The sequence below is a fragment of the Sceloporus occidentalis genome, unplaced genomic scaffold (assembly GCF_023333645.1).
Source record: "Sceloporus occidentalis isolate IW3139 unplaced genomic scaffold, rSceOcc1.0.p SCAF_27, whole genome shotgun sequence".
NCBI lineage: Eukaryota > Metazoa > Chordata > Lepidosauria > Squamata > Phrynosomatidae > Sceloporus > Sceloporus occidentalis.
In genome coordinates, this window is record NW_028317007.1 from 1,369,309 (window position 1) to 1,396,868 (window position 27,560).

The 27,560-nt window shown below is 40.3% G+C and overlaps 1 protein-coding gene across 2 annotated transcripts in view; it reads right to left on the minus strand.

Moving 5' to 3' along the window:
- LOC149299853 (protein diaphanous homolog 3-like) overlaps positions 1-27,560 on the minus strand; it is a 265,720-nt gene that overhangs the window by 103,215 nt on the left and 134,945 nt on the right. For both annotated transcript variants that reach the window (XM_089485812.1, XM_089485811.1), the window contains 2 exons: positions 22,416-22,545; positions 4,438-4,558 (listed from right to left, as the gene is read on the minus strand). In XM_089485812.1, coding sequence (XP_089341938.1) covers positions 4,438-4,558; positions 22,416-22,545 — 251 coding nt within the window. The remainder of the gene's footprint in view (positions 1-4,437; positions 4,559-22,415; positions 22,546-27,560) is intronic.

The window sequence follows — 27,560 nt, forward strand, 5'->3', positions numbered from 1 at the left end:
GCATCCGGGTAGACACATTTAGTATTCATCATCTTGACAACTCATCGGTGAACACTGGATCCGCTATGTCCAGAGGTGAAGCTTGCTGTATTAACACCAATAAGGTACGCAGGGAATAGTGCACAAATCTCTACTAAAATAAAGCTACAGCAGAACGTAAAGCTAAGGGCCAATCATAATGTTCCTTGGTGTATGATGGTGATATGGCCCTTAACCTGTAAGAAGAACATTATAGGTGTTGCGTATGGGAAGCTGGGAGTACATCCCTGGCCTCCTGGCTGTATGCAGGGCTGGTGCAAGGATTTTTGCCACCCCCTGGCTCCTCCCCATTACTGAATGACCGCGGCCGACTGCTTGCGGCGGCAGCCTGCCTCCCATCAAGTGACTGCGAGCCACAGCTGCGCTTCTAATGAATGACCACAGCCGGCGGTTCTCGGCTGCAGGTTCGCGGCTGCCGGCGCCCCTCCAAGTAAGCGCCCTAGGTGGGCGCCTACTTTGCCTATAGGTGGCGCTGGCCCTGGCTGTATGTATAGAAGTCGTGAAGGGGTTAGTATTGGGTTGGTGTGATGTTACTGGGGGGGTAGGTGTATACGTTCATAACGTTGTTACGGGCGCTTACACGCTAGGGCAGGGAGACTTTGCTTGGTGCATAATTTTAATAAAAGGGCCATATACCAGCATGTGTGCACGTAACATATTAATGTTGTTTTTTTGTTCATATGACAAACCGCATTTCTCATTGCGCAGTAATCAGTGGCAGCACATTCTTAGCACATAACTAACCTATGGAGGTCACTCTATTACTGAAAAATGATAGACACAATATATTGTGCTTCTATCCATTCGATGTGCAGATAAGATTAATTCTGTCATTAAAATAACATCTCCAGATACGGAAAGTGCACAAAGTAACTTTGATTTATATCTAGGGCTATTGCATGGATTGTGTTTATCCCACAGTTTATGTTGATATAAAAGCCAAATAAAAAATATATTGCTACTTTGACTGTGAGTATAATAATTATTAGTAATTACATCTAGCAAAAATGCCTTTTCAAATAAAAAAAGCAGTAGCATAAACAAACATTGAGATTACCCATCAGATTTGTTTTACTATATATGCAAAAAAAAAAAGTACTGCAGTTCATATTAATTTATACTCGCTTTATATTTCTGCATTTCCTTTCTTTTTTTAAACAAACCAAGGCTTTTTCATACTGCATTGTGGCATTGTCGCATTAAAAGCAATTAACACGACACAGGGAAGCAAACAGTTTGTTTTATTGTTCCCTGAAAAATAACTTCATTGCTTCACTAATCCCTAGTATAAATCCATAAGGTACCCTCTATATTTAATATGAATTATTAAAAATAAAAATGGGACTTAACCGATTATCCTGCAGCTCCATGGACAATCTTAAAGCAGCCAATCAGTAAGCACTCCTATTGAAACGAATGCCCAATCGATTCGGCCAAAAATGTTCAATACGGGAATGAAATTCATTGCCCGGTGCCCACACTCACTCTCTCATACTCATTCCAATTCACTCTCTCCCTTCCTTCTCTGCCAGCCACGTTATCTTCCACATCTTCTATTTTCTCCCCTTTCTCCAATCCTTAATCTGGCATCTTCTTTCCTCATCCGCAACTCCACCGACATAACCCTGCAACTTCCTCCAAACTGCGGTGAACTGAAGGCAATATGTCAGCGCTTGCGGTGAAGTCATCTGCCAGATTCTTCACGCAAGGTTACAGGTTATGTCAGGAAAATGTGGACGAGGAAAGAAGATAGCAGATTAAGGCTTGAAGATAAAGAAGATGCAGAAGTGGTCAGCAGAAGCGGTCGGCCGAGAAACATTCAGAGAGCGTGAGAGAGTGAATGAGACTGTGAGCATGAGTGAGCGAGAGTGAATGCGGACCCACAAATTTCAGATGAAATGAGCTTTTTACTTCGTTTTTGTCCGATTCATGTGTGTGTGTGTGTGTGTGCGGGAGGGGTCTGGCCTCTTTCGGGGCTTTGTACGAATTCCCAGATTTAAAAAAATTCTGTATATTTGCAATTTGCACAAATCTCAATGCACAAGTCTAGTATTTAGATTTTCCTTTAAGCTTCTCTGGTTTCTATGTCATCAGCAGTGCCTGGCTTTGTGTCACATGACAATTCAGCGCTGCATGAAAAAATTATTTTTTTACTGCAAATTCGATAAAATGTTGCATTTAACAGTACTAGGGGTAATGTTTGTAATTGGTAAAACCAGGGAGAGTAAAGGTGGAATAGGATTTAAAGTATCTTGCTAATTACATCAACTGCAGTATTGTAATTAATGGATCTGTGGTTATACCGGCTGGTTTTTCTAAAGTAAAACAAATGCATTATCAATAGCGTTGTACACAACCGCTCCTACAATACAGCACTGCGGAAAGTGATGGAGCTATAAAAAAAAATAAAATATTAGGTTGGTATTCTTAGCAAGTTATAATTACTTCATTAGAATTTTTCAGTCTGTATATTTAGTTTGGAATGCAATGCTTAGAATGTCTATTAAAGAATATTATTATTATTATTTTTTTCTTTTCTTAATAATAAAACAAAAACGTTCCGGACAAAGCAACCCTTCCTGTTCCGGGGTTCCTGCTGACTGTTTTTATGAGCTTTACTCCTTTTAAGAGAAAATCACTCAGCTTCTCCTCTTTTAGCATTTAATGTACAGACAGGACCGGGCATTTCCATGCTGAGTCGGATTACCTAACCTTTATATCAAAAATTCTTTTGTTATTAATTTACCGGAAAATCTATTCGCCTGAATGTGAGTTTCTCTAATTATGTGGTATTAGCATAAGCCATATAGAGTGATGCTAGAAACCAAGCAGAATCCTTGCAGAATTTAGCAATGAAGGCACTGCAATCTTGTGTACCACGTGTCAAACAGTAAAAACAAGTTAAAAACAAAGCCTGCCAAATAATGAACTGTGGGACAGACAGGGATAAAGAATATTCATGTAACACAAATTGCTCAAAATGAGCTTCCTGCCTTAAAGGGACAGGCCAGCCCTCATATGCACTTTAATGCATAAGACAGTTGCTTGGTCCCTTTTTGGTGTCAGCCTTGAAAATGCATGGGGGGTTCCGCAGAATCCCTCCAATATGCATTTGCCCCTCCCCCACCCCCAGCTATTTTTCATGTAGAATATGTGTTCAGCTGAACGTATCTCCATGCATGTGATATACTTACAACCAGTCACTACCAGCACTGGTTCAACATGTAACAAACAATGGTTTGTTTAGAGTCTGTGTGCTTTTCTGACATTGATTGCTGCATCAATCATTGGAAAGAATTGTCAGAACATGGAGGGCAGCTGCAAAGATTTATGTATTTATTTTAACTTTCTTTCATTTCAGAATTCTTCTCCAGTAGAGATGTCAGGGGTGCTAAAATGCGCCTTTAAGTTAAGTACAAACATAAATATTACCATATTAGTCCTAAACAAGTCAACCAACTTTCACAAGGGTCTATTTACGAAATGAAGGGTTGGCAAAAGAGCTGTATTTTCAACTCCTTGGAAACCACTACTCTCCCTTTAGTGAATAAATCCTGCACCTTTCTTCAGAAGTGTCCATAAGCACTGTTGGTCCTAACTTGCAGTTCTGCATGGACATTGCCAGTGACCCGCTTTGTCCAGTCCAAAGGACACCAGGCACCCTACACTACGTAAGCATCCAAGATAAATTTCCATGCCTTTCTGTAAACGTATTTGGGAATCAAATGCAAAAGTTACATTTAATATTAGTAAGGTTTAATGAAACATTTTAACTACTGAAGAAAACTGACAATTAGAAATGTCGCAAAAACAAACTTGTCATAATGTATTATAGACTCTATTGGTGGCCCCAGTTACATATCAATCTCTCCCAACAGAGGTAAAAGACAGTAACTGGTAATCCTGTGATTGGAGAGGGAGAGAGACGGTGAGAGAAGCAGAGAGAAGGAGAGAAAGAGGGAGAGAGGGAGAGAGAAGGAGAGAGAGGGGGAGAGTTATAGGACATTGAGGGGATGTGGGTGGGGGTGAGTGGAGTGGTGACAGCATCAACAAGCTTCGGTACATTTTGCACATTTAATGGCCATGTAATATACAATCGTTCTGAAGGTTGTTTCAATGCGATGAATTACTTAGGCATGTCATTGTGTGGATCAAAACACCTGGGTCATATAGAATGGAGTGTCATTCTGTCAGTAACAATTTTTTCATTTCCTATAAAATGAAGCTTTTCACTCACAGCATGTAGCATTTTTGGTAATAAACTGGTTATGACTTTCAAAGAATGGAAGCTGAAAGAAACATGAAAGGTTATGGAAACAGATTTAAAATGTTAAGTAAATCTTATGCTTATTGAACCAGCACTCCATAAAGTTGTGTACTTGTCAAAAGGATATGGACATCTTTGTCACAAACTTGTCATGTTCATCTTCAGAAAGGGGAAAGGTCTCCAAATCTTTCTCAAGCTGCAGGAGCTGCCGTTCCATTTGCTTCATGGTTTTCTCTAGATTCTCTGCAGACACTGAACAAATCAAATGGAATCATCCATAAAACACTGAAGGATTCCTTTAAAAACACTAATTCTAATAACAAAAAAATACAGAATGTGGTTATATATAATACTCGGATTAATCTTTCTTTAAATATTGTAGATTTGCATTATAATAGATACATTGATAGTAATGTAAAAATATCGACCTGTAGTCCTATCTAATCTGGTCTTTTTGAATGGTACGTGATGATCACCAGAAACTTTATTAAACAAAACTAACAAATACAATAAAATAATGTTATATAGAACCATTTTGCTTATCTGTCTAATCTTTGGACTATAAATAAAATATCTCCGTAACATGACAGGAACACAACAATCATAACAGTGATAATAATGATGACAATAAAAACGCAGAACAGGACAACAGTAAAACCTCAAACATTTGGTTCATCTAGTTTGCAGAATTGAATGATGATTATAATAATAATACTATTATATAATAATACTATTAATACTAATGATGCAGCTAACATGAATGCCTTGCTGGGTGCAGCTTTGGAAAACGCTACAAGATGTTTTAAGTTTAAATGTCCCTGGAGCGAACACTTTTGATAGACATGGAGGTTCTCAATGGTTAAATACATTTAGTTTGTGAACCACAACATGTATTTTGACCTGTAGTGATGTAGCTTATAATACACTTCTTCTTTCTATTTATTATAAATGGCGTGTAAATTATGCTACACACAGTTTCATTCATTGTACGTAAGCAGGAGTTTGATAACGATATAAATCTTGGTGTATTCTTTTCTGGTGACTCAATTTAAAACATATAGACTAAATTCTTTCTTCATAAGCTCCTTAGACTTTGGTCCAGGCATTTCCAGTGTTTCCTAGGAAGAATATTTTCTTGCTAGGATGCTATAGTTCAAAGCTCACAAGACAATTTATAGTTTGGTAGGTTAATGATAGTATCTGCAGAGGAAAAAGTCCACAGGCTTAGTGGAGAGTGCAACTGAATTATCCTCTCACATTAAGTCCTGGGCTCTTGATGGAATGGTTATGGCATTGTACAATGTTGCTTTAGTTTATCTGTAATTCAAGTCTGTGTAACGAGGATTCTGCAGTTTAGCTCTAAGGAAAAGAGACGACGACTGAAGAGGAAAAAAAAATATATTTAGCAATTAACATTAACAGCAAGTCGCAGTCGCAAATACATTTTCCATAACAAAGATTGGCAGAAAAATGCCTCCAATATGATTAACACTTTACAGCTCTCCTTTTCGCTCCATATATATATCTGTATCTATCTATATCGATGTATACACATTTATTCAAAATTGCAGAACACAGGGAGAGTTACGTAGATTTTGGTTACCACCAGGGAAGAAACCTCCCAATCCTATTGTTCAAATAAAGCATTACAATAAATTTGGGTGTTAAACTTTGGACACTTCTGACACGGAGACTCATCTGTCTTAATGCCTTCTATAGTTATACAGACGCTGCTTGAGAGGTCTTATTATCATACATTAACCCCTTTGTGACTAGGAGTTTTACTCCCCTAAGTAAATAAAGCTTTTTTGAAATTTTTACCATATCTTTGTTCAAAGAGGATTCCCCTTTTCCATGTTTGGTGTACCCACCTACATCCTTTTTTGTATATTCTGTCATTTATTACAAATATGCCAAAAAGTAGTAAAAATTTTACATTTTACATTTTTTCCCGCCAATTAAGTCCCACTTGGAACCCTACCCCAATTTATGCCTCACAACATCCCGCAAGTAGAATACCCCACTTGCATTGGGTTTTTTGGAGGTGTTTCCATCAATGGTGAAATTCTGACATTTTATAACTTCATTCACTCACATCCAGCCCGTACATTGTTTTTATTTTAGACTCAAGTAGTATCCGATAATAAAAATATTAAGAAATAAGATTATAAAAGCAACCATGTGCGTGAAGGGTAATTAACTGCCTGCTGAGATGCTTTAGACACCTAAACAGTTTGAAGGCTTTTTTGCTCCCTGAAAGAAGTGATTCTTTTAATCCTGAAATAAATTACTGAATTGAAATCAATGACAAATGCTATTTCTGTGCAGAAATCAAAGATCCGATAGCAGGTTTCTTAATTGTTCCTTTTCACTATAAATATTAGCATCTTGCAGGCTTTCTGGCAAGCCTGGGATTTTGGACCTCTGCTCTAAGAATGCAAGGAGAATCATTATGATTTACTAGAGAAGGCCCTGCAATGGCAGAGATCTTACATATAGGATTTTGCCTTTATAATAATATCAATAGCAAGAAAAAGAAAAAAGCCTAAATCACTTTATTCCCATCAAGACAATAAATACCTCAATGTGTTCAACACAGGTACTGCAACACTTTACAGGTAACAATTACAGAAGAAATGTATAGCAATAGAAATAGTTATACACCATAATGATGCAGATATGTCACCGATGACCTAGTATGATGACATGAGACATTTACTAGGTCTAAATGGCATATTGGGGTCTTTTAACCACTTTGAATAGACTGTGATTAAAAAAAAAAAAGTCAGGATCCACAAACCTGCGTCTTTCTGGTTACCTGACGTTATGGAAACTTAAGCTATTGATTGAGATTTTATCTATAGTTAAAATTCACTCCTATATCAAAGCCTACAGATGTTAAATTTAGTTTCAATACCTAGACAGAACTATTTGAAGTTGCTATGCTGTTTTTTTAAATGCTGAGGGGAGGAAAAAAAAATCAATTTTCCTTTCTACTTGCTCCAAGTTGGACGTTACTGAAATTACTTTACAGCAGGAAGTGATGAGTTTGAACAAAAAAAGGATTCTCATAGCCTTCCTTAGGGAAAGAAAAATAAGATTGAATCAAAGTACCCTAAGATTTCAAACAGCATTGAACGGATACATGTCTATTAATAATAATAATAATTACATGTTCCGGTTGTCTCTTGACAACATACAAGTATGAATACATTGGCAAAATGGTCATCTTAATTAAGTTTCACTAGAGAAATTTAAACTAGAATAATTTGTTCAAGTAGAATGAAGGAGGGAAGGAAGAAAGGAGGGAAGGAAGAAAGGAGGGAGAAAGAAAAAAAATACTCCACATTTTTGTGTGTAAAGTATTTACTGTATTAATGCTGGGTGTATGGAGGGAAATCTAATTTAACATGATACTATGTATAAAATATTTCTGATGGGGGGGGATAATATCAATTTACTTAAAAATGTTATCTTGAATATAATGTGCTATATCAGATTGCTCACTTTTAAATGCATGTATTGGTATATGAAAAGTATATATATATATATATATATATATATATATATATATATATATATACACACACACACACACACACTTGCGGCCAAAATGTTTGAGAATGACAAGTATTGGTCTTCACAAAGTTTGCTGCTTCAGTGTTTTTTTTTTCTTATCTTATTTCTGATATTTTTGTCAGATGTTACTATAGTATACTTAAGTATAATCAATGCTTGGAGTTTGTCAGAATTTGTGGGTTTTTATTTGTCCACCCACCCCTCGAGGATTGATCACAAGTTCTCAATGGGATTAAAGTCGGGGGAGTTTCCTGGCATTGAACCCCAAAATTTTGCCTTATGGTAAGATGTTCCATCATGCTGGGAGAAGTTGCTCTTGAATGATGTGTTGGTACCATACTTTATTCATGGCTGTGTTAGGCAAAATTGTGAGCGAGCCAACTTCCTTGGCTGAGAATAGGGCTGCAACTAACGATTATTTTCATAATCGATTAGTTTGCCGATTATTTTTTCGATTAATCGATTAATCGGATAAAAAAAATGAATGTAAATTTTTCATTTATTTAAAATAATTTAATAAACAAATGATGTTAAATACAAACAGCATAATAAAAAAACTTTGATAAAATGCATTTCTTGTCTTTATTTCGCAACCAGCCCCCCCCCAATTTATGCACGTTTGAGCCCAGGCTTGCCTCCCACATATGCCACTCCACGCTGCCTCCCACATATGCCACTCCACGCTGCCTCCCACATATGCCACTCCACGCTGCCTCCCACATATGCCACTCCACACTGCCTCCCACATATGTCACTCCACACTGCCTCCCACATATGCCACTGTGCCTGATACACCTTATACCCCAATACACCACTCCATCCTCCCCAGACATGCCACACTGCCTCCCAGACATGCCACACTGCCCTCCCCACATATGCCACTCCACTCTACCCCCAGATATGCCACTGTGGCCCCAGATCTGCCTTATACACCCTGATTCACCACTCTGTCCTCCCCAGACATGCCACACTGCCCTCCCCACATATGCCTTATATACCCTATATGCCTTATACCCCCAGATATGTCACTCCGTCCTCCCCAGATATGCCTTATACCCCCCAGATATCTCATAGTCCCCTCAGAGTCACAGACCATACTTTTATAAATAAGTACTGGGTTAATCTTCACTGCCCCCAGGATTTAGATTCCCCTTAGTTTGCCCCCCTTTATCTCTAACTGCACCTTAAGTTAACTTTAATAAATTAATAAAATTAACCCTCAGTCCTCATCATTAAATTAACCCTAAACACCCCATTAACCATAACTGCCCCTAAATTAACTCCCACGTCCCCTAACTTTCAGTAGCCCAAATATTAATTTTATACTTACAGTTAAATGAGTGTCACAGCCATGTGGTTCTGGCCTTCTGGGAGAAGGAAGGGGGCGGGGCCAGTTGTCACAGTGATTACAGGGAGGGGCTGGTAAGTAGGAGCTGCTGCTGTGAGTCAGACTAAACGGATTATATAATGAGGGGTATTTTTCAGAGCGTTTGCTCTGAAAAAACCCTCATTTAATAATCGATAAAAATCGATTCAACTAATTGATAATGAAATTCGTTGGCAACGATTTTCATTATCTATTATTATCGATTTTATCGATTAGTTGTTGCAGCCCTAGCTGAGAAGTAACCCCACACATGAATGGTCAAGGACTGATGGTAGTGCTCACCTTATCTTCTCTGGATAAACTTTTTTCCGGATGCCCCAAACAATCGGAAAGGAGATTCATCAGAGAAAATGACTGTACCCCAGTCCTCAGCAGTCCAATCCCTGTACCTTATGCAGAATATCAGTCTGTCCCTGATGTTTTTCCTGGAGAGAAGTGGCTTCGTTGCTGCCCTTATTGACAGCAGGCCATCCTCCAAAAGTCTTCGCCTCACTGTGCGCGCAGATGCACTCACACCTGCCTGCTGCCATTTCTGAGCAAGCTCTGCACTGGTGGTGCCCCGATCCCTCAGTTCAATAAACTTTAGGAGATGGTCCTGGCACTTGCTGGACATTCTTGTCCACCCCGATGCATTCTTCACAAACCTCTCTCGAAGTTCTTGATGATCTGATAAATCGTTGATTTAAGTGCAATCTTACTAGCAGCAATATCCTTACCTGTGAAGCCCTTTTGTGCAAAGCAATGATGACAGCACGTGTCTCCTTGCAAGTAACCGTGGTTAACAGAGGGAGAACAATGATGTCAAGCATCACCCTCCTTTTAAAGCTTCCAGCCTGTTATTCTAACTCAATCCACATAACAGAGTGATCTCCAGCCTTATCCACATATGTCAGCAGGTCCTTTTGGGACACGGCTGAAATGCTGTGGAATGTTTTTTGGGGATTAGGTTCATTTTCATGGCAAAAAGGGACTTTGCAATTCATCTGATCACTTTTCATGACATTCTGGAGCATATGCAAACTGCCACCATCTAAACCGAGGCAGCAGACTTTGTAAAAATTTATATTTGTGTCATTCTAAAAAAAACTTTTGGCCACGACTGTAGACACAGACACACACTATCAGTCGAAGATTTGGGGTCACTTAAAAATTACTTAGTTTTTTTTGAAAGAAAAACAAATTGTGTCCATTGAAATTACATCCAATCCATAGGAAATACAGCTTAGTCACTGTTAATGTTGTAAATGACTATTGTAGCTAGAAAGGGATGATTTTTATGAAATATCTTCATAGGCGTACAGTAGACCTTTTATCAGAAGCCATCACTCCTGTGTTCCAATGGCATGTTGTGCTCACTAATCTAAGTTTACATTTAAAAGTCTAATAGATCGTTAGAAAACCCTTTTACAATTATGTTATCACAGCTAGAAATGTCCTTGTTTTTGAACGCTATATTTGGAAATGTTTGGTTTTGTATTTCAAAAAATACAAAAATTATGACATTTAAATTGTTTGCAAAAACTGGAAGAGGAAATCAAAGATAATAACTAAATATTGAAACCTGGAACTGTGTACCAATATATCTTTTTCAAACTGTAAATGCGTAGAATTGCCAATTTATAAAATTATATTTTCTTGATCTAGCAAGAAACATTCATTTTAATGAGAACCATACAATATTAAACTAACTTTTCATAATAGCAGAGAAGAATAGAAAAACAGAATTTCTAGACTTTCAACTCAAGAAAAAGTAGCCTTGTTACAATATAAAAATCAATTTGGCGTTTTGATCTGTTTTGAGTTCTAAATTGAGCAGTTTTGAAGACTTATTGTCACTTATTGTGATTTAAAATTTCGACTTTAGAAAATAAGGCACACAAGGAAACTTGTGTTGGATTTATTGTTACATTTCACATCAAACAGAATAGTTTAAGTAATGATTGTTGCTTCTCCAACTGGAGTGAAAATAAGCCTTGCATTAAGGTGGAAATGGCTAAGAGTAAATCAATGTCAATTAATAAAACTAGTATAGCAAGTAATGAACAGATGCATCTTTAAAAGGCCATAACGCGGGGCAGATTACAATACCGCACACACATAAAATAATGGACAAAAATTATTTCCTATGAAACACTAACAGCAAAGCTGTAAGCCATTACCTTTTCCTAAAGCAGTAATTTTAATGAAGCAGATCTTTAGAACTAGGGATATGGGCAGCTCATTAGTAGAAAAGAAATCCCCCCTGCTGATCAACCACAGAATAATGACCGGGAGCTCTTCTCTCGCAGCCAGAAGGTAATCGAAAACCTCTATGACTGCTCTAAGCAAGTCAGGGAGATGGGAGCTAAAGGCAACTTTCTTCAGGTCGTGTACCTTAAGAAGACCTGAAAATCTTTTTTTCATGTATTGTATTATAAAGAATGCCATCTTAGTAGATGTGGCAGGAGATGAAAGAGCTATAAGAAAAGTTAGATAACAAGTGATCTGTAAAGTAAAAACATAGGCAACAGTAAATGTATGCATATACATAAATAAAATAAAAATAAAAGGTGCCTCGTCTCAAACTGCCTTAAAAATGTTATTCCGATGTAGAGTGAAGACAAGCGCATAGTTCAAAACGGCTACTTTTATCTGAATGTACATTTTAATGTAGGCTGCAGCAAAGCACCGTGCTGTGTACAGAAACAAAGGGGACTCACCCTTGAAACCATGGAAGAGGAGCCCTGCTTCATGTATTTACCGTTAATGGGAAGGTTAAATGATCTACAGCTAATTACACAACAAGCGCTAATTAGGATACCACATAAATTAAGAAAATAACATGGCACTTGTTGTCTGTTTTTTTCACTTCGGTGTTCATTATCATCCATTACGTTATGGGACTTTAATGACTTAATGGACAATACAGTGTAGCAAAAGCAAACACAGGTGCTGTGGAGTGCAACAAACAGGCACCCATCAAACAGTACGTTCTGTACAAACGAAAAAGATGGGCCGCGTAGAAAATACACTTTGTATTTATTTTAGATTCGTTGTTTGGGCATTACAACTCGTTGCCCTTTAATAAAGATATCAAGAGAAAGGTGGACTGGGATCGACTGGGGCTATTATCAGAAAGGGAGCGGCCCAACAACCGCATTCACATAGTGCGACGGGGGTCCCGGGTTAGCATAAAGAAATGTTTCTATCATCATTTAAATCATTTTTTTTTTAGCTTTCCAGATCCGATTATGTTCCATTATTGCAGATTCACATGATTCATAATATTTTGTAAACCTAATCATATAATCATTATATGTGTCTGTGTGCGCCGACATAAACATTGCATTAAAGCAGCACAAGGATAAATATAATGCAGAACAGACAGTATAATAGTAATAGAGGAATAATATTTGGATTATATAATTGTTCAATGGACTATGAATGATCCTGTCATAATAACCAGTTGTTGTCTGGCCAAAAGAGTGCTAAAGGCAATGTCTATTTTAATAGATTCCCTATAAATGAAATTTGAAAACACAAGTCAAGCAGATATGTTTACAAATTCATTAGCATGTGCCCCAGTTCCACCCAGCAGACAATACTGTGCATATTCCTCCAATTTTCAAATCGCCTAGAGTGGTCTTGCAGCAGCTTGACATTAATAATAATAATCATTTCCAGCGTTCTGGTCAGCCAGCTCGAATTAGCTATGCACTGTATTTATAGAAATTGCCCATAACGCGGGAGATTAAAAACATTTAATGCTAATCTATATTCATCCAATAGTATGTCTTACAATTAGACAATGCCATTTATCAACCGTTCCCGTTTCCGCTGATAAATTATGTTATCGTAAAAACACATGTACTCTAACGGTATTCAAACTATATTTTCAGCAACTTACAGTAAATATTAGTCAGAAATCTGAGAAATAATTGTGTGCACTGTAAAAGTGCAGAATAAATACAGGCTCTAGTCAGTCAGCTAGTGAGGGAGTAACTAACGTTACATTTTCTTGATGAGGGCAATGGTCAGTTTAAAGTTATGAGTGGGTGTCTCATTTAAAATATACAGTATTAAAAAGAAATTTAATCCATGTGGGAGAGTGGCTCACACAAGCAAAAATGGCTATGATTCCTGGATGGCATAACATCTGCATGCACTCCCTTCTCTCCAGTAGCAGCACTAGCAGCGCAAATAAGAAGGTTTCTGACCTTATGTCTGATACCTAAAGTTTTTGTAGAAATCACCATGCATACAATATTTGATCTGCTATATTAATAACAAAATGGATATGTAGTACACTCAAGGGTACAAGATATAGTTGCCTGTAGAGAACTGCTCAACATAAGAGAGCCAAACAGGGCAGATCAGTCTATTTTATGGAGCCTGTCCATTACAAAAGGGATAAGGACACCTTTGGCTAACTACATTAACCCCTTCAGTACCGGGACGTACCTGGTACTTCCTGGTTAACAGTCACCGGTAGACCGGGACGTACCAGGTACGTCTCCTCCAAAAAACGCCCCCACATCACCACAATCGCGGTGATCGTGGGGGCGCTGCTGCTGTCTGCCCAGGACTCCTGGGCAGACAGCACAGCCTGTCTAAGCCCGCCCCCAAGCCCACGATCACTCCCACGGAGTGATTTTGTAGGCAGAAACAGCGATTGCAGAAAAATCTGCAATCGCGGTTTCAGCTGCCACAGGCAGCTACAGGGAAGGGGGGGGGTGTTGAATGGGTCACTACAGGCAACACCCCCCTGCTGCCTGATCGCTCCATGAGAGCGTCAGTGCAGCGTTAACCCCTTCAATGCCGCGATCGCGGCATTGAAGGGGTTAATTCCCGTTTTGTAGGGGGCTCTGCTGCTGCAACAGCAAAAACGACCCCCCCAGAAGTCCTCTGATCAGTCCTGTAGGACTGATCAGAGAGACTCCTCCCCTACAATCTCCAGTCTATTGGAGATTGTGTCCCAGCTGCCAGAGGCAGCTTCAGGGACAGGGAGACAGGGTTCTTTGGCCAGACCCCCCCACCCTTCCTCAGTTAACCCCTACCCCCCCCTCTACCTCAATTAACCCCTTCAATGCTGCGATTGTGTATGACCCCCATCGCAGCATTGCAGGGGTTAATATTAGTCCCCACAAGCTTGTGGGGACTAAATATCAGTCAATGCTGTGCTTCAATGGAGCATCAGCATTGAAAGAGTTAAAAAAACAATGTAAAAAATAATAATAATAAAAAAAAAAAAAAATAACAGCACTGACCTGAAAGTCCAGGGTGCTTCCAGGTCAAATGCTGGGCTGGGCTGATCAGATCGCTCCTGGCCAATAGGAGTGATCGGATCATTATGGCAGCCCACGGATGACCCTGCGCTACAAAGAGAGAGGGGTCATCTAGGGTAATTATGAAAAAACACAAATTATTAATAAATGAAATAATCATAATTATTACCTGATCACTTGTCGGTGACATTTTAAGTCGCTGATTATTGATCGGTCTCCCTGATTGATGTCAGCGGCCTAAACCTGTCACTTACAAGTAATCTGATGAAAAAAAATATTTAAAAAAAAAATTAAATGCACAGTTTTGCCCTCATAGCTTCCTCAAAAAATGCATGAACCATGCATGTGAGGTCTTATTGGAATCAGGGGATCTTGGTGAACAAAATGTGGTGTTTTCTTCCACTGTTGCACTTATGGTGTGCAAGAAATTCAGTGCAACATTGAAATGTATGCGTTAAAAAAGCAGTAAAATAATTTCCCTGTGAAGTTTGGCAGACATCAGTGAAGAAATGGCTAGCTGAAAACTGTCAAAACTACCCTAGTTGAACACCTTGACTCGTCTACTGTTCATAAATATATACTTTTATGGGGTACTTTGCGGTGGGGGGCTTCCAAAATGTCCCAAATGGGATATGGGCCCAGTAAACCAATTCCTGAAAACTTGCGCATGTTCCAGCTATGGCCTCATGGCTTCCTCAAAAAATGCATGAGCCATGCATGTGAGGCCGTGTTGGAACCGGGGGATGTTGGTGAACAAAATGTGGTGCTTTCTTCCACTGTTGCACATATGCTGTGCAAGAAATAAATTTTAACATTGAAATGTATTTGTTAAAAACGCAATAAAATACATTTTCCGTGAACTTTGGCAGACATCAGTGAAGAAATGGCTAGCTGAAAACTGTCAAAACTACCCTAGTTGAACACCTTGACTTGTCTACTGTTCACAAATATATACTTTTATGGGGTAATTTACAGTGGGGGGCTTCCAAAATGTCCCAAATGGGATATGGGCCCAGGAAACCAATTTCTGAAAATTCCAAATGTGAAAACGAAAATGCGCATGTTCCAGTTTTGCCCTCATAGCTTCCTCAAAAAATGCATGAACCATGCATGTGAGGCCTTGTTGGAACCGGGGGATGTTGGTGAACACAATTTGGTGTTTTTTTCTGCAGTTGCACATATTCTATACAAAATATAATATAAAATCTAAAGCAACATTGCAACATATGCAAAAAAAAACAAAAAAATATAAAAATACCTCAAAATTTGGCAGCAATTGGCGATAAAATCCCTGTTTGAAAAGTGTCAAAATGACCCTAGTTGTACACCTTGACTTATCTACTTTTCATAAACATATAATTTTGGGGTGATAATCAGTATCTGTGACAACTATTGGAGTTATTAGACTACCATGCCAAATTTGAAAAAAATTACATTTCAAAAACGTGATGCATGCCTTGCAATATTTGCCCTATACTGGTCAAAATAGATAAAAATCCTGGCCATGTTGGGTGGTTTCCAAATCAGGACAACTTAATGAATATATTTGGGATAATTTTTTCCCATCGGTTCAATGTGTGTACAATTTGTATGTATACAAAACTGTAAAAAAAATGTTTTTTTCATTTTTCCCCCACTTTTTCCAGTTTATTTCAAACAAAACAATGTACTACCCAGCTTAATATGGTTTCAAATGAAAGCCCTACTTGTGCAGAAAAAAACAATATATGATTTGTGTGGGTGCACCAATTGATAAGAGAGAAATTACAGTTGAAGAAAGACATGGCAAAAACACAAAAACGGCTCCGGTCCTTTAGCGACACGTTAGTATCAAAATCCCGGTCCTGAAGGGGTTAATTATTGACCCTTCATAATCACTACTTAGGTAGCACTGCAGCAGTTGTAAAATCTCTAATCAGCTACCTATGCTGTTGCCCCGTGGGGCCATCACAAGGCAGTGGCCAGTTGTGCATCTGCTTGGCCTATGCTTCTGTCCATTACCTTCTTTTACATTTGCTTACATTACTGAAATGTATAAACATACACATTCTCTCAAGCATACGTGTAAACACACACACATATGTATATGTTCTGAGTGCTGTGCGCTGAGGAACTGGTCAATGGAGTGAGGCAGTGGTCCACCAGTATGCCTGGCCAGGAGAGGGGGTTTAAAATTGCCCCCCTTTGTCTTGAACATAACAAAACCTAAAAATTATATATCATTAAGCGCCTTCTGCAAATAGGGGTGGCAAACTGTCTTCTGGGCCTGCAGACAGATTTTCAGGATAATGTTTTGCTTCTGGTCAGTAACATCCAGTGTTAATTGGAAGGGTAATTAGAAATATCCTAAATACCGGCAAGATCGTTTACTTGGTCAAGGACAAAGTAGAAATCCTTCCTACAAGTACTGTTAGTATTTTTGGATTTGTATACCTTTTCACTGTAGGAACATGCCTATTTTTATGCAAAATCACAGAATATAGTACAACACAGCATAGACTAAACAAACTGCCAACCCATACTAACAAAGCAAATATAATCTTCTTGGTGCAGAGCAGCAGGACTTGACATCCTATCCCAGAGCTCTACCTCCTAACCATGTAAGCATAGACCTCTATCGAGTAAATGGGCCAGGTGCAAAGAGATCGCAGATACTTCCCAAACTGGTCCACTGAGTGGAAGCCGACTGGAAAGCCTGGTGAAACAGGCACATGCCTGCTGCCCCCTTGGTGCAGGCCAATCAAGGCCTAGCCCACTTCTGCAAATAAGCAGCTGTCCAGTGCGGCCACTCGCTAAGTAACCCACAACGATGATGCTCGGGTTATCTCTAAACAATGGAAAACCCTAATTTTAAGGCAAGACAGGAGGCTTCCTATTTTGCATATCTTCCTTTACTCTCACCAACAGCAGCAAAGAAAGAGTTAATAACACAAGTGAAAACAACCAATAGAAACAGTACACAGGTGGTATATAAACCCCTTAACTATCTTCCTCTTCCTCTTTCTTTGCTGCTCACCAAAGTTGCAGGTCAGTCCTCTTCCTATCTACAGTTATTGCTGATTTATTGAATAATATCCGTTTATTATTCATTACATAGTGCTTTTTTCACCTAATTCTAGATAATTAGGTGGGTATGCACTTTTATATACAGTATAGATTTTTGATATATATATGTGTTTATGTAGATTTTTTACTTGTCTTTCATTATTTATATTCATTATTTCTTTGCATCTGTGCATTTTGGGGGGATTTTTCCCGTCTCTCTTCCCTATCCGGGACCCCTTTTTCCTATGAGTTCTCTGTGCCTCACTGGAGTGGTTACAGGGTGAGCCCTGCATTATTTTCAATATTTTTGGGGAATTTTCTGGTTTTGCACATTTATATACAGGCTGAGTCCATGTGGTTTTTGCACATTTATATACAGGCTGAGTCCATGTGGTTTTGCACATTTATATACAGGCTGAGTCCATGTGGTTTTTGCACATTATATACAGGCTGAGTCCATGTGGTTTGCACATTATATACAGGCTGTGTGTCCCTGTGGCCTTGCACATTATATACAGGCTGTGTGTCCCTGTGGCCTTGCACATTATATACAGGCTGTGTGTCCCTGTGGCCTTGCACATTATATACAGGCTGTGTGTCCCTGTGGCCTTGCACATTATATACAGGCTGTGGCCTTGCACATTATATACAGGCTGTGGCCTTGCACATTATATACTGGCTGTGTCCCTGTGGTCTTGCACATTATATACAGGCTGAGTACCTGTGGCCTTGCACATTATATACAGGCTGAGTCCCTGTGGCCTTGCACATTATATATAGGCCGAGTCCCTGTGGCCTTGCACATTATATACAGGCCGAGTCCCTGTGGCCGTGCACATTATATACAGGCTGAGCCCCTGTGGCCTTGCACAATATATACAGGCTGAGCCCCTGTGGCCTTGCACAATATATACAGGCTGAGCCCCTGTGGCCTTGCACAATATATACAGGCTGAGCCCCTGTGGCCTTGCACAATATATACAGGCTGAGCCCCTGTGGCCTTGCACAATATATACAGGCTGAGCCCCTGTGGCCTTGCACAATATATACAGGCTGAGCCCCTGTGGCCTTGCACAATATATACAGGCTGAGCCCCTGTGGCCTTGCACAATATATACAGGCTGAGTCCCTGTGGCCGTGCACAATATATACAGGCTGAGTCCCTGTGGCCGTGCACAATGTAAGGGCTGCGTCCCTGTGGCCGTGCACAATATACGGGCTGCGCCTCTGTTCTCATCACCTACCTTATACAGACATAATGTCTCAGGATACTGTGCCATCCCAGGATGCCTTTATGGCCTGGTTAGGGGCAAAGTTTTTCTAACTCAGTGGAATCCTTTTTCTCTAAAACGTCTGCCAATTTGCCCCAAGGGCAGCCTCCTGCTCCCTCCAGACCAGAGGCAATACCATCGGAGTCTGAATCCGAGAAATCTGAAGGAGAGGCGTCCGGCTCCAAACGGCCTTGGAAGGGCAGTAGTGTTTCAGTCGGCAAGGGTAAGGTACCTGCCAAACGCCCAAAACCCTCTGACACAACTTTGCATGACCCATTATCTATAGTGGGCGTATGGCACGCGGATTCATCTAGTGAATCAGAGGCTTCAGCAAATCTGGTCTCGCCCAGAGATTTCGACTCGCGCTTCGTCCGTGAGTATTTGGTGGATGAGCCCCAACTAGATGATCCCCAGCAGAACTTGGGAGCAGTCACCCAAATCCTATCCCTGGCAGACAGAGCAGTTCTATAGGAGACACCCCTTTATCCCAAGACTATCTGAGATTGGGCACTTTGTGTGGTATGCCTGTTGGGAAATGCAACAGTTTCAATCTCTTCTGTACGTTGCAAAGGCTACTCCTCATGGATCCCAGGTTGGCGGAATGGGGCCCTAAAGACCTGGGTGCAGCCGCTTACTGTTTGGAGACACATTTGTCAAGGAATCAAACCGCCACGTATCCTAGATGACATCATGGAATAAGGCCAAACTGTCAATGAGGAAGGTCTTTCAGACTGGCCCTCGTTTTTCTGGGAGGGCTGGTCGACCGCCGGGCCACCAGCCGTTCATCCCGAGGCTCCCGGTACTTCCCTCAGAACCATATGTCCTACAGGACCCCGTTCCAACAGAGGGCCTTCAACCCACGCGGAGACAGTAGAGGCGCTTCCGGATTTCCCAGGGGACGCTCCGTTTTCGGTAAGCCCGAATGTTTCTTGTCCTTCTTTCCCTTCCCTGGGTTACGGGCCATATATCATCTTTTTCCACGACTGGGTGTGTATTTCGTCGGACCCTTGGATCCCCCTAATGGTACAGGTTTTCCAGATAGTTTTTCAGCTCTCCCCCCTTTTCAGGTACGCTGACCGCCCACATCTCGGAGGGCATTACAGATCAGGCCTTAATGGAAGCAGAACTCCGCACCTTACGTGACAAGGGGGCTATCCAGTGGGCAAAAGGATCAATCGGTTTCCTCAGCTCCTTTTTCCTAGTACGCTAATGCACCGGGGACTTCTGCCCAGTGATCAATCTACGGGCTCTCAATGCTTTCGTTTATCGCCACTTCAAAATGGAAGGGATCCATCTCTTCTGAGACCTTATGTTGAAAGGCGATTGGTTTACACGGTTAGACCTCTCAGACGCTTTCTCTCCGTCCCGATTCACCCAGATTCCGGGCGATTTCTTCAGTTTCGCTGGGGCAGGCAGGTATGGGAGTTCAAGGCCCTTCCCTTTGGCCTAAGTTCAGCCCCTTGGTGCCTTACAAAGCTCCTGAAGCCAGTTATGGCTCTCTTCAGGTCCAGGGGTATCAGGTGTATAGTCTATCTAGGCATTCTGCTCTTCTCTAGCTGCCGGGAGACCCTGCTCGTCCAGACCGCTTTCGTGGTGCAGATCCTTCACCAACTAGGGTTTCTAGTCAATTCTCTCAACTCCGACCTGGTCCCAAGCCGCTTTCTCTTCTTAGGCTTCTTAGACAACATGTCGGCGGTTCGGTATATCAACCGCTTAGGGGGTTCTCGGTCCAAGTACCTCAGAGGTAACAAAGGACGTTTTTCGACTTTTGCCTTGCGTGCAGCATACTCTGCAGGCAGGATACCTCCCGGGTGCCGCGGTTCTCTTGGCGGACGGGTTCTCCAGACACTGGCGGGATGCGAGCGACTGGAGACTTCTCAGTCAGGTCTTGCACCTGGACCTATTTGCATCCAGGACGAATCGCCTGACGGTCATTTCGAGGGTCATCCATCACCTGTGTTGGGACGGGGGGTCTTTGGTTCTGGTGACCCCCCCCCGTGGCATGCTCAGCCGTGGTTTCCAGCCCTGCTGCGGGTATCTGCCCAGGATCCTCTGGAGATCCCATCTCTGTACTATCCCCTGACGGGCCCGGAGGTCCAGGTTCATCCGCACATCCTGGAAAGACATCTGGTATGGACGATTTCAGGGGACTCCAAACAGTCTTGGGCCTATTGGAGGCGGCTCAGTCCTTGCTCCGCAAATCTTAGGCTCCAGGTACCAGTATGTCATACCGGACAGCTTGGCGAGGCTGGGCTCCTTGGAGTTTGGGACGGCACATGGATCCCCTTGGCTCCCTTAATCTGCCACCTTTTGCGTGGTATTCGTTTATCCCGTCCTCCGGCGCCACGCTACGGTTCTCTGTGGGAAGTAGCTGTCGTGTTAGATTTCCTTCGGGATGGCCAGACAACGATTCGCTCTCCCTCAGACAGTTGTCGGCGAAACTTACCCTTGTGTTGTCTCATCGTTTTGCAGGGTTTTGGATGTTAGCGCCTTGGATGCTCATGCTGTCTCTATTTCTTCCCTGAGTTGTTCTCATCTGTATCCTAGCCGTTTTTTTCTAGGCGACCCAAATATGTGTCGCCAGGTGTGTCAGGACTTATCTGTCACGCACGACGTCGATCTGTCCGGTCTTGACATCTCAACTCCTCTCCTTTGTGAAACCTTGCAAGGCTGTTTTCTTCTCCTTCAAGAGCATCGGTGCTCTTTCCGTCAGGGGAGCTGCGGCCTCCTGTGCCCTTCGGGCTGGTGGAGCTTTAGTGGATATTCTGCGAGCGGCAGATTGGTCCCGTGCCTCCACCGTTTTATTTCGCCTGGTTTCTTCAGGGGCAATGGCGTTGGTTTCCGGCGTTAAAAATGCAAAATAGGAAGCCTCCTGTCTTGCCTTAAAATTTGAAATTATTCTAGCCTTGGTGCCCGAATAATTATAATTTTAATAAAGACAGGAGGCGAGTATTTTCCCTCCCTGCCCTCCCGATGGTTAGGTGTACACTCTGGGTAAGTAGGCCAGGTTTGAATTTGTTTTTTGGGGGGTTTTGTCTGCTCCGTTGCGTTTGCTAATTTGTGATGACTGTGTGTTACCATGTTTGTGAAGAATTTGGTTCTGTTATGTCTCTCTCTTTGTTTCAGCTTGATGCCATCTCCGTGTCAGCGGTTCTGTTTCCCAGTTGGAGTGCATTGTCGCCTTGCTCTTGACTTTGGTTCCAGTTCGGGTGTTGGGTTCGGTTTTACATTGCTAGACGGTTTGCTGCGTTCTTCAGTTCCGGTTCACAGCGGACGAAAGAGGAAGAGGAAGATAGTTAAGGGGTTTATATACCACCTGTGTACTGTTTCTATTGGTTGTTTTCACTTGTGTTAACTCTTTCTTTGCTGCTGTTGGTGAGAGTAAAGGAAGATATGCAAAATACTCGCCTCCTGTCTTTATTAAAATTATAATTATTCGGGCACCAAGGCTAGAATAATTTCAAATTGCCACTTCAAGTTTACAATGTACCATTAGCTTGATTTTAGTCACAATGTTGTAAATGAATTAACAATTGTAAATGAACGAAAGTGAAGGTCCAAACCTTTACTAGCTTTGTCTACAGTCTGCAGATCATCCACAAACATCTGGACATCAGGAAACTTCTTTTCACACAGTTCAGCCAGGAAATTAATTAGTGTAGTTTTCTGATCTGCTGATTTGGTGTCTTTTAACTATAAAAACGGTGGGAAAACAGTTATTAGAAACAAAAGACAAAAAAATAGAAGGTATTTTTAATAAAAAAACAACGACGTGTTGCATGTATTATGTATATTGCTACACATGGTTATACCCCTTAATATGGCTTAAAAATGCATTACTGTATTCAACATACTAAATTATTTAATTAATGCATTATTGTCTTTAAGGTGTTTCCACTAACATAACCTGGTCCTGGTACTCAACATATAACATTGCCTGTGTGTAACAGAACCCGTGTTCCAGACAGGCTGCTCATTTTTATACTCCATTAGTCATTATAAAAATGTAGTTCTTTATCAACTATAGTTTCTTTATCTATACTGTCGCACACATAGAAGGGAGGTAACCAGGTAGGCACCAATATGCCTTAGAAAAGGTTACAGAAAGGTCTATTCAATACCCCAAAGAGCTTTTGCTGCAGAAAAAAACAACTTTGCTGGCCCTGTCTAATGTATTGTTAAAGCAGGTCCCCTACCATTTAGGTAGCCTAGTTCCGTAAAAAGGTCATCTTATATGTTAACAATCAAGAGAATGTCAGAGAGGGTGTCAAATGGTATGCACAAGAAAACCAGGGATCAGAGCTGGAATTATCTCTGTTTAGATGACATTTGCCATTCAATATATTTTGATTCTCTAATAATACGAGTATTGTTTGATTTTCATAAACTTCACAAACAGTCAAATGTCTACTAAATACCTAAATTAAACTAAGATGGGAGATTAAACCAAAACCATTTAAGTATTGGTACATGACCCTAAAAATCCAAAATACAGTTATGCTCCATAAATATTTGGACATAATTTTCATAAGTTTGGCTCTGTAAGTCATGGCGAATGGATTGGAAACAAAGCAGCAGGATGATTTCTGAAGTGTATAGGACTATACAATCCGCTCCGATTCACCCAAATGCTGCAGAATGGATAGGACAGCCCTTCATAGTACAGATGAACCCAAAATGTATTGTAAAAGCAACCAAGAGCAAAGAACTAGAATATTCTTCAAAGGCTGAGTCAGTGACCTGCCTCAACCCAATCGAACCTGATGCATTAAAGGCTTGGCAAGACATCACTGGGGAGGAAACCCAGAATTTGGCGATGTCCACGTGTTCTAGACTTAATTAATGGTAGTTTGTCCGGTTACATTTAAGTCTCTGAAAATGGGGTGACACCATGTATGAAAATGGCTGTAATTCCTAAATCATTCACCTACATCCGATGTAAATAGCCTCAAATGACACTTCAATCACATTTTGATTGCTTAATTTCAAATTGTGGTGACGTACAGATTATAAAAATTGTGTCACCTAACTGCTGTACTGTATAACGTTTAAGCGTTATTGCTGTGAAAAGCAACTTAAACTGTTCTCTGATTAATACATTAGTTTGCTATGGACCTTTTTTTTTTTTTTTTTTTTTTACTCTTTTTCCCTCGCAACTTGAAAAATTAAAATAGAAGCCAAAACTTAATACTTTAATTTCAATGCCTTATCTAATTATAAGACTTTTCATTTTAGAGGTGACAATGACAAGTATTCACTAGACATGAACATCTCAAAGGCACAAGATGAGAAAAAATAAAGATTATTTATAGGGAACAACAGTTGATTGAAAAGCAGATAGCAAGTTCTTTTATATATATATTGAGGGGTTCCAACAAAGGTGATCACACTTTTTGTAAAGTTACAACTTCCAACAGGACTCAGAGAAAAGCAATGTGCCTTTTAACAGCAGTAACACAGATAAAAGCTTTATCCCCCCACATCCTGATAAAAACTAGCAAATCTGTAAAGCACAGAAAGTTCAAATTATAATGAAGTGGATGGTTTTCATACTCTGTGAAAGTGTTATCTTTTATATTTTTATTCTTCTGATGAGCCACAGCTATTGTGGGGCTGCTAATGAGGAAGATGTCAGAAATGGGCCACCAAGCACATCATCCCACAGAGATAATATAAACCCTGAAAGGATCTTTGCCTCTCTCAGAAACAAGTTGTTCTCAAATGTGTCAGCTTTCACTTTATTACCGTAAATTATGGGAAAAGGGAATCGTTAAATATAAAAATAAAAAAGCTTTGTTGGCCCACATGGAAGTCCAGTGGAAGTTATCACACAAGACAACCTAGGCAAACGTTGGATACTTAATGTCAAGAAAATGTCCTGAAAGGTTTTAATATGTATTCATTCATCTTCATCATAAATAACCGTGCCATTTCATGTGAATTTCGGCAAGTTCTTTTTCATACTATAGTTGGTAACAACACATTTGTACTTCTATTACCTGTATTACAGTCACTGTGATACAGACCTTGATGGCCTTGAAAGTAAAGCAGACTGAAACAGTCCATTAATTGACAAGAACGAGCTCTGCCCGCCAGGGGCAGCAAGACCTCAAGCTTTTCATAAAGATATTCGTGAAGGAAGGGTACATAACGTAGATAGTGCAGCCATGCAGCTGCACGCCTCCTCTCTGTTGTATGCCAATATTTGCCGTAACATTCGTCAAGTCAGCACTGCAATAAATAGGCGGTAAGTATTAACATGCATAGAGATATGTTTGGCCCGAGCACATCTCCTGCACAGAAAATAGCAGATAGACCGGGAAAGAAGCAAATGCATATGGGGATCCCCCTAAGCGTTTCTAAAGAGGACGTGATTAAAATTTAAAGGGACCAAGAAGCTGTCATATGCATACAATGGATAGTCTGTCCCTTTAAAAATGTGACAGTCAAAGCTTAGGACAGTCACTTATTTAACCCCTTAATGACAAATTAATGCATTGTTTTCAATGGGTTTAGGGACCGCCCATTGTCCTTAAGGGGTTAATATCTTTCTTTCGCTTATACATTTCTTTATATGTGGTCTTGAAGATCACAACAGATGAGTAAAATGTTATTAAGCAAGGAAAGTTTTGAATGACCAAGCACGGACACCTTTAGCAGTTATTTGACATTTCCAAATAGACAGTGAATGTACGCATTATCACTGCAGCACAGAGCTATATATTGTAGGGATATTTAAATCTGTGTAAACAGAACATAAAACACATTAACTGTATTATTATCCCATAAGGGATACAATAACAGTGAAAAGGCTGTCCTTAAAAATTTAGTATACAGAGTTCGTGCAACAGGAAAGAAAATAAAAATGTAATCTAGGTGTAAGACAGAATTTTTGTACCTGTGGTGAGCTCGCTATAGACCTCATCATCACCCAAACAAGGAAACTGTAGACCGCAAAAGGTCTTCATCATGTTTTGCTGTCCCTTTTTTAATGGCCTTGAGAGCTTCCACAAAGAACTTTAACCCCTTTGTGATAGGGGAGTACACCCCTACCCAGGTTACCAGAGCCTTTTTGCCATTTTTACCATTTTTTTGTTCAAAATATATTGTAAGAAATATATTTAATATATAATATAAGTTAAAATGATTTTTTCCCCAAATGATTAAGTTGCCAAACACACCCCACAATGCTACACACCAAAGTGATTTGATTCTGTAAACCTCATTTACATATGATGGTTATATATGTCTGGCAATTATTGGGTAAATATTAAGAGTGTACATTTTTGTTTGAAATGTTTAGGTTTTTTACCTTTAGTTTGGGTTTGTAACATTAATAGTGAGCGAAATATCCACAAAAACGTGTAACTTTGGTTAACAGGCAACCCAGAGTTTATTAGGAGCATTTGGGCACAGCATCTCCATGCCACCATTTTGACATACTTCTGTGCTCTTTTTTCTCAAATGATTGTGTATATTTGAGGATTCCTGGTCGGCCAGATCTACTCCCCACATATTTGTTGTATTTTAGGGTGCAGTGTGGTTTGCTGACTGCATCGCTTCCGTCGCTGGATGTCACTGTCTTTTCGACAGAAAATAGCCATCTTTTCTATCTCTAATGTAGAGCTAGCAGTTCTTCACTACACAACCTGCTCCACGCTTTTTGCAAGGGCATAGCATCTTGGGGGTAAGCGCCTTTTATTTTTACAGTGCAACAGGCCAAGGTCTCAAATAGGCCAATTCCTAAATAATTCAATGCTGGTATAGGAGTTATCTAGCCAGAAAAAATACATTAGATAGGACTCTCCAACCTTGGGATACTTTGACGTAGTGGTGGGCTAACCAACATTCAGCCGCATAGTGTGACGGAATCTCCAATGTTTATGCCTTAGATAAGTGCTTTTTGGTATTTGCTGGGTATGCCCTGAATTCTTCCTTTATTTAGCATTAGTATTGACTGGAGTGTTCCTTGCATTCAAACATTAAATGTATGTGCCGGTTTAAATTGGGGGGGGGGGTGACTGCATGTTAGCAGAGATCAGATGTTTAGAGGAGGCCTTTTGCAATTAACTGTAAACGGGAGGTTTTGCTTTTTAATGAAAGTCTTGTATGTGCATTTAAAAAAACATTTAACTTCTGCTCCAAGTAAAGAGTGTAGCTGCAGATGAGCTTAAAGGCAGATAGACAAGCTCTACTTGCCTAAGAAGCACTTGGGCTGGTTCTCCATAACACATTGTGAATTTGAAGAATATATCTAATTTCTTGCTATAGACACAGCAAAGAGTTGCTTGTTCCTAGATGTATGTTAGCGGATGCGTTCAGATACTGACCTATGACTAAATGGTTGAAGGAACCTGCTGAGGAGAAGTCACCAAGCACCATGACTATTTTATGTTGGTCAAACAGTAGATGGACAGGGTGACCCTTCAAGGCAAAACTGCATTAAAGCTGTAAGAGCCCACATAGCAGAAGCCTTATAAAGCAACCCCTATCTAATATGTTATATGTAATATATATAATTTAAAAGATTAAATAAGATACAACTGCCTATCAAGACTTCACAAGTGGGTTAGTTCTGGGCTAACACATTCAGTCGACTTCCCCATTTCTTCAATTTTTATACCTAATTTCCCACAAATGAGCCATTGATTTTCTCAGCTGTCTACAGGCACTAGTTAGATTTAATGGAAATATATGCCTACATTTAA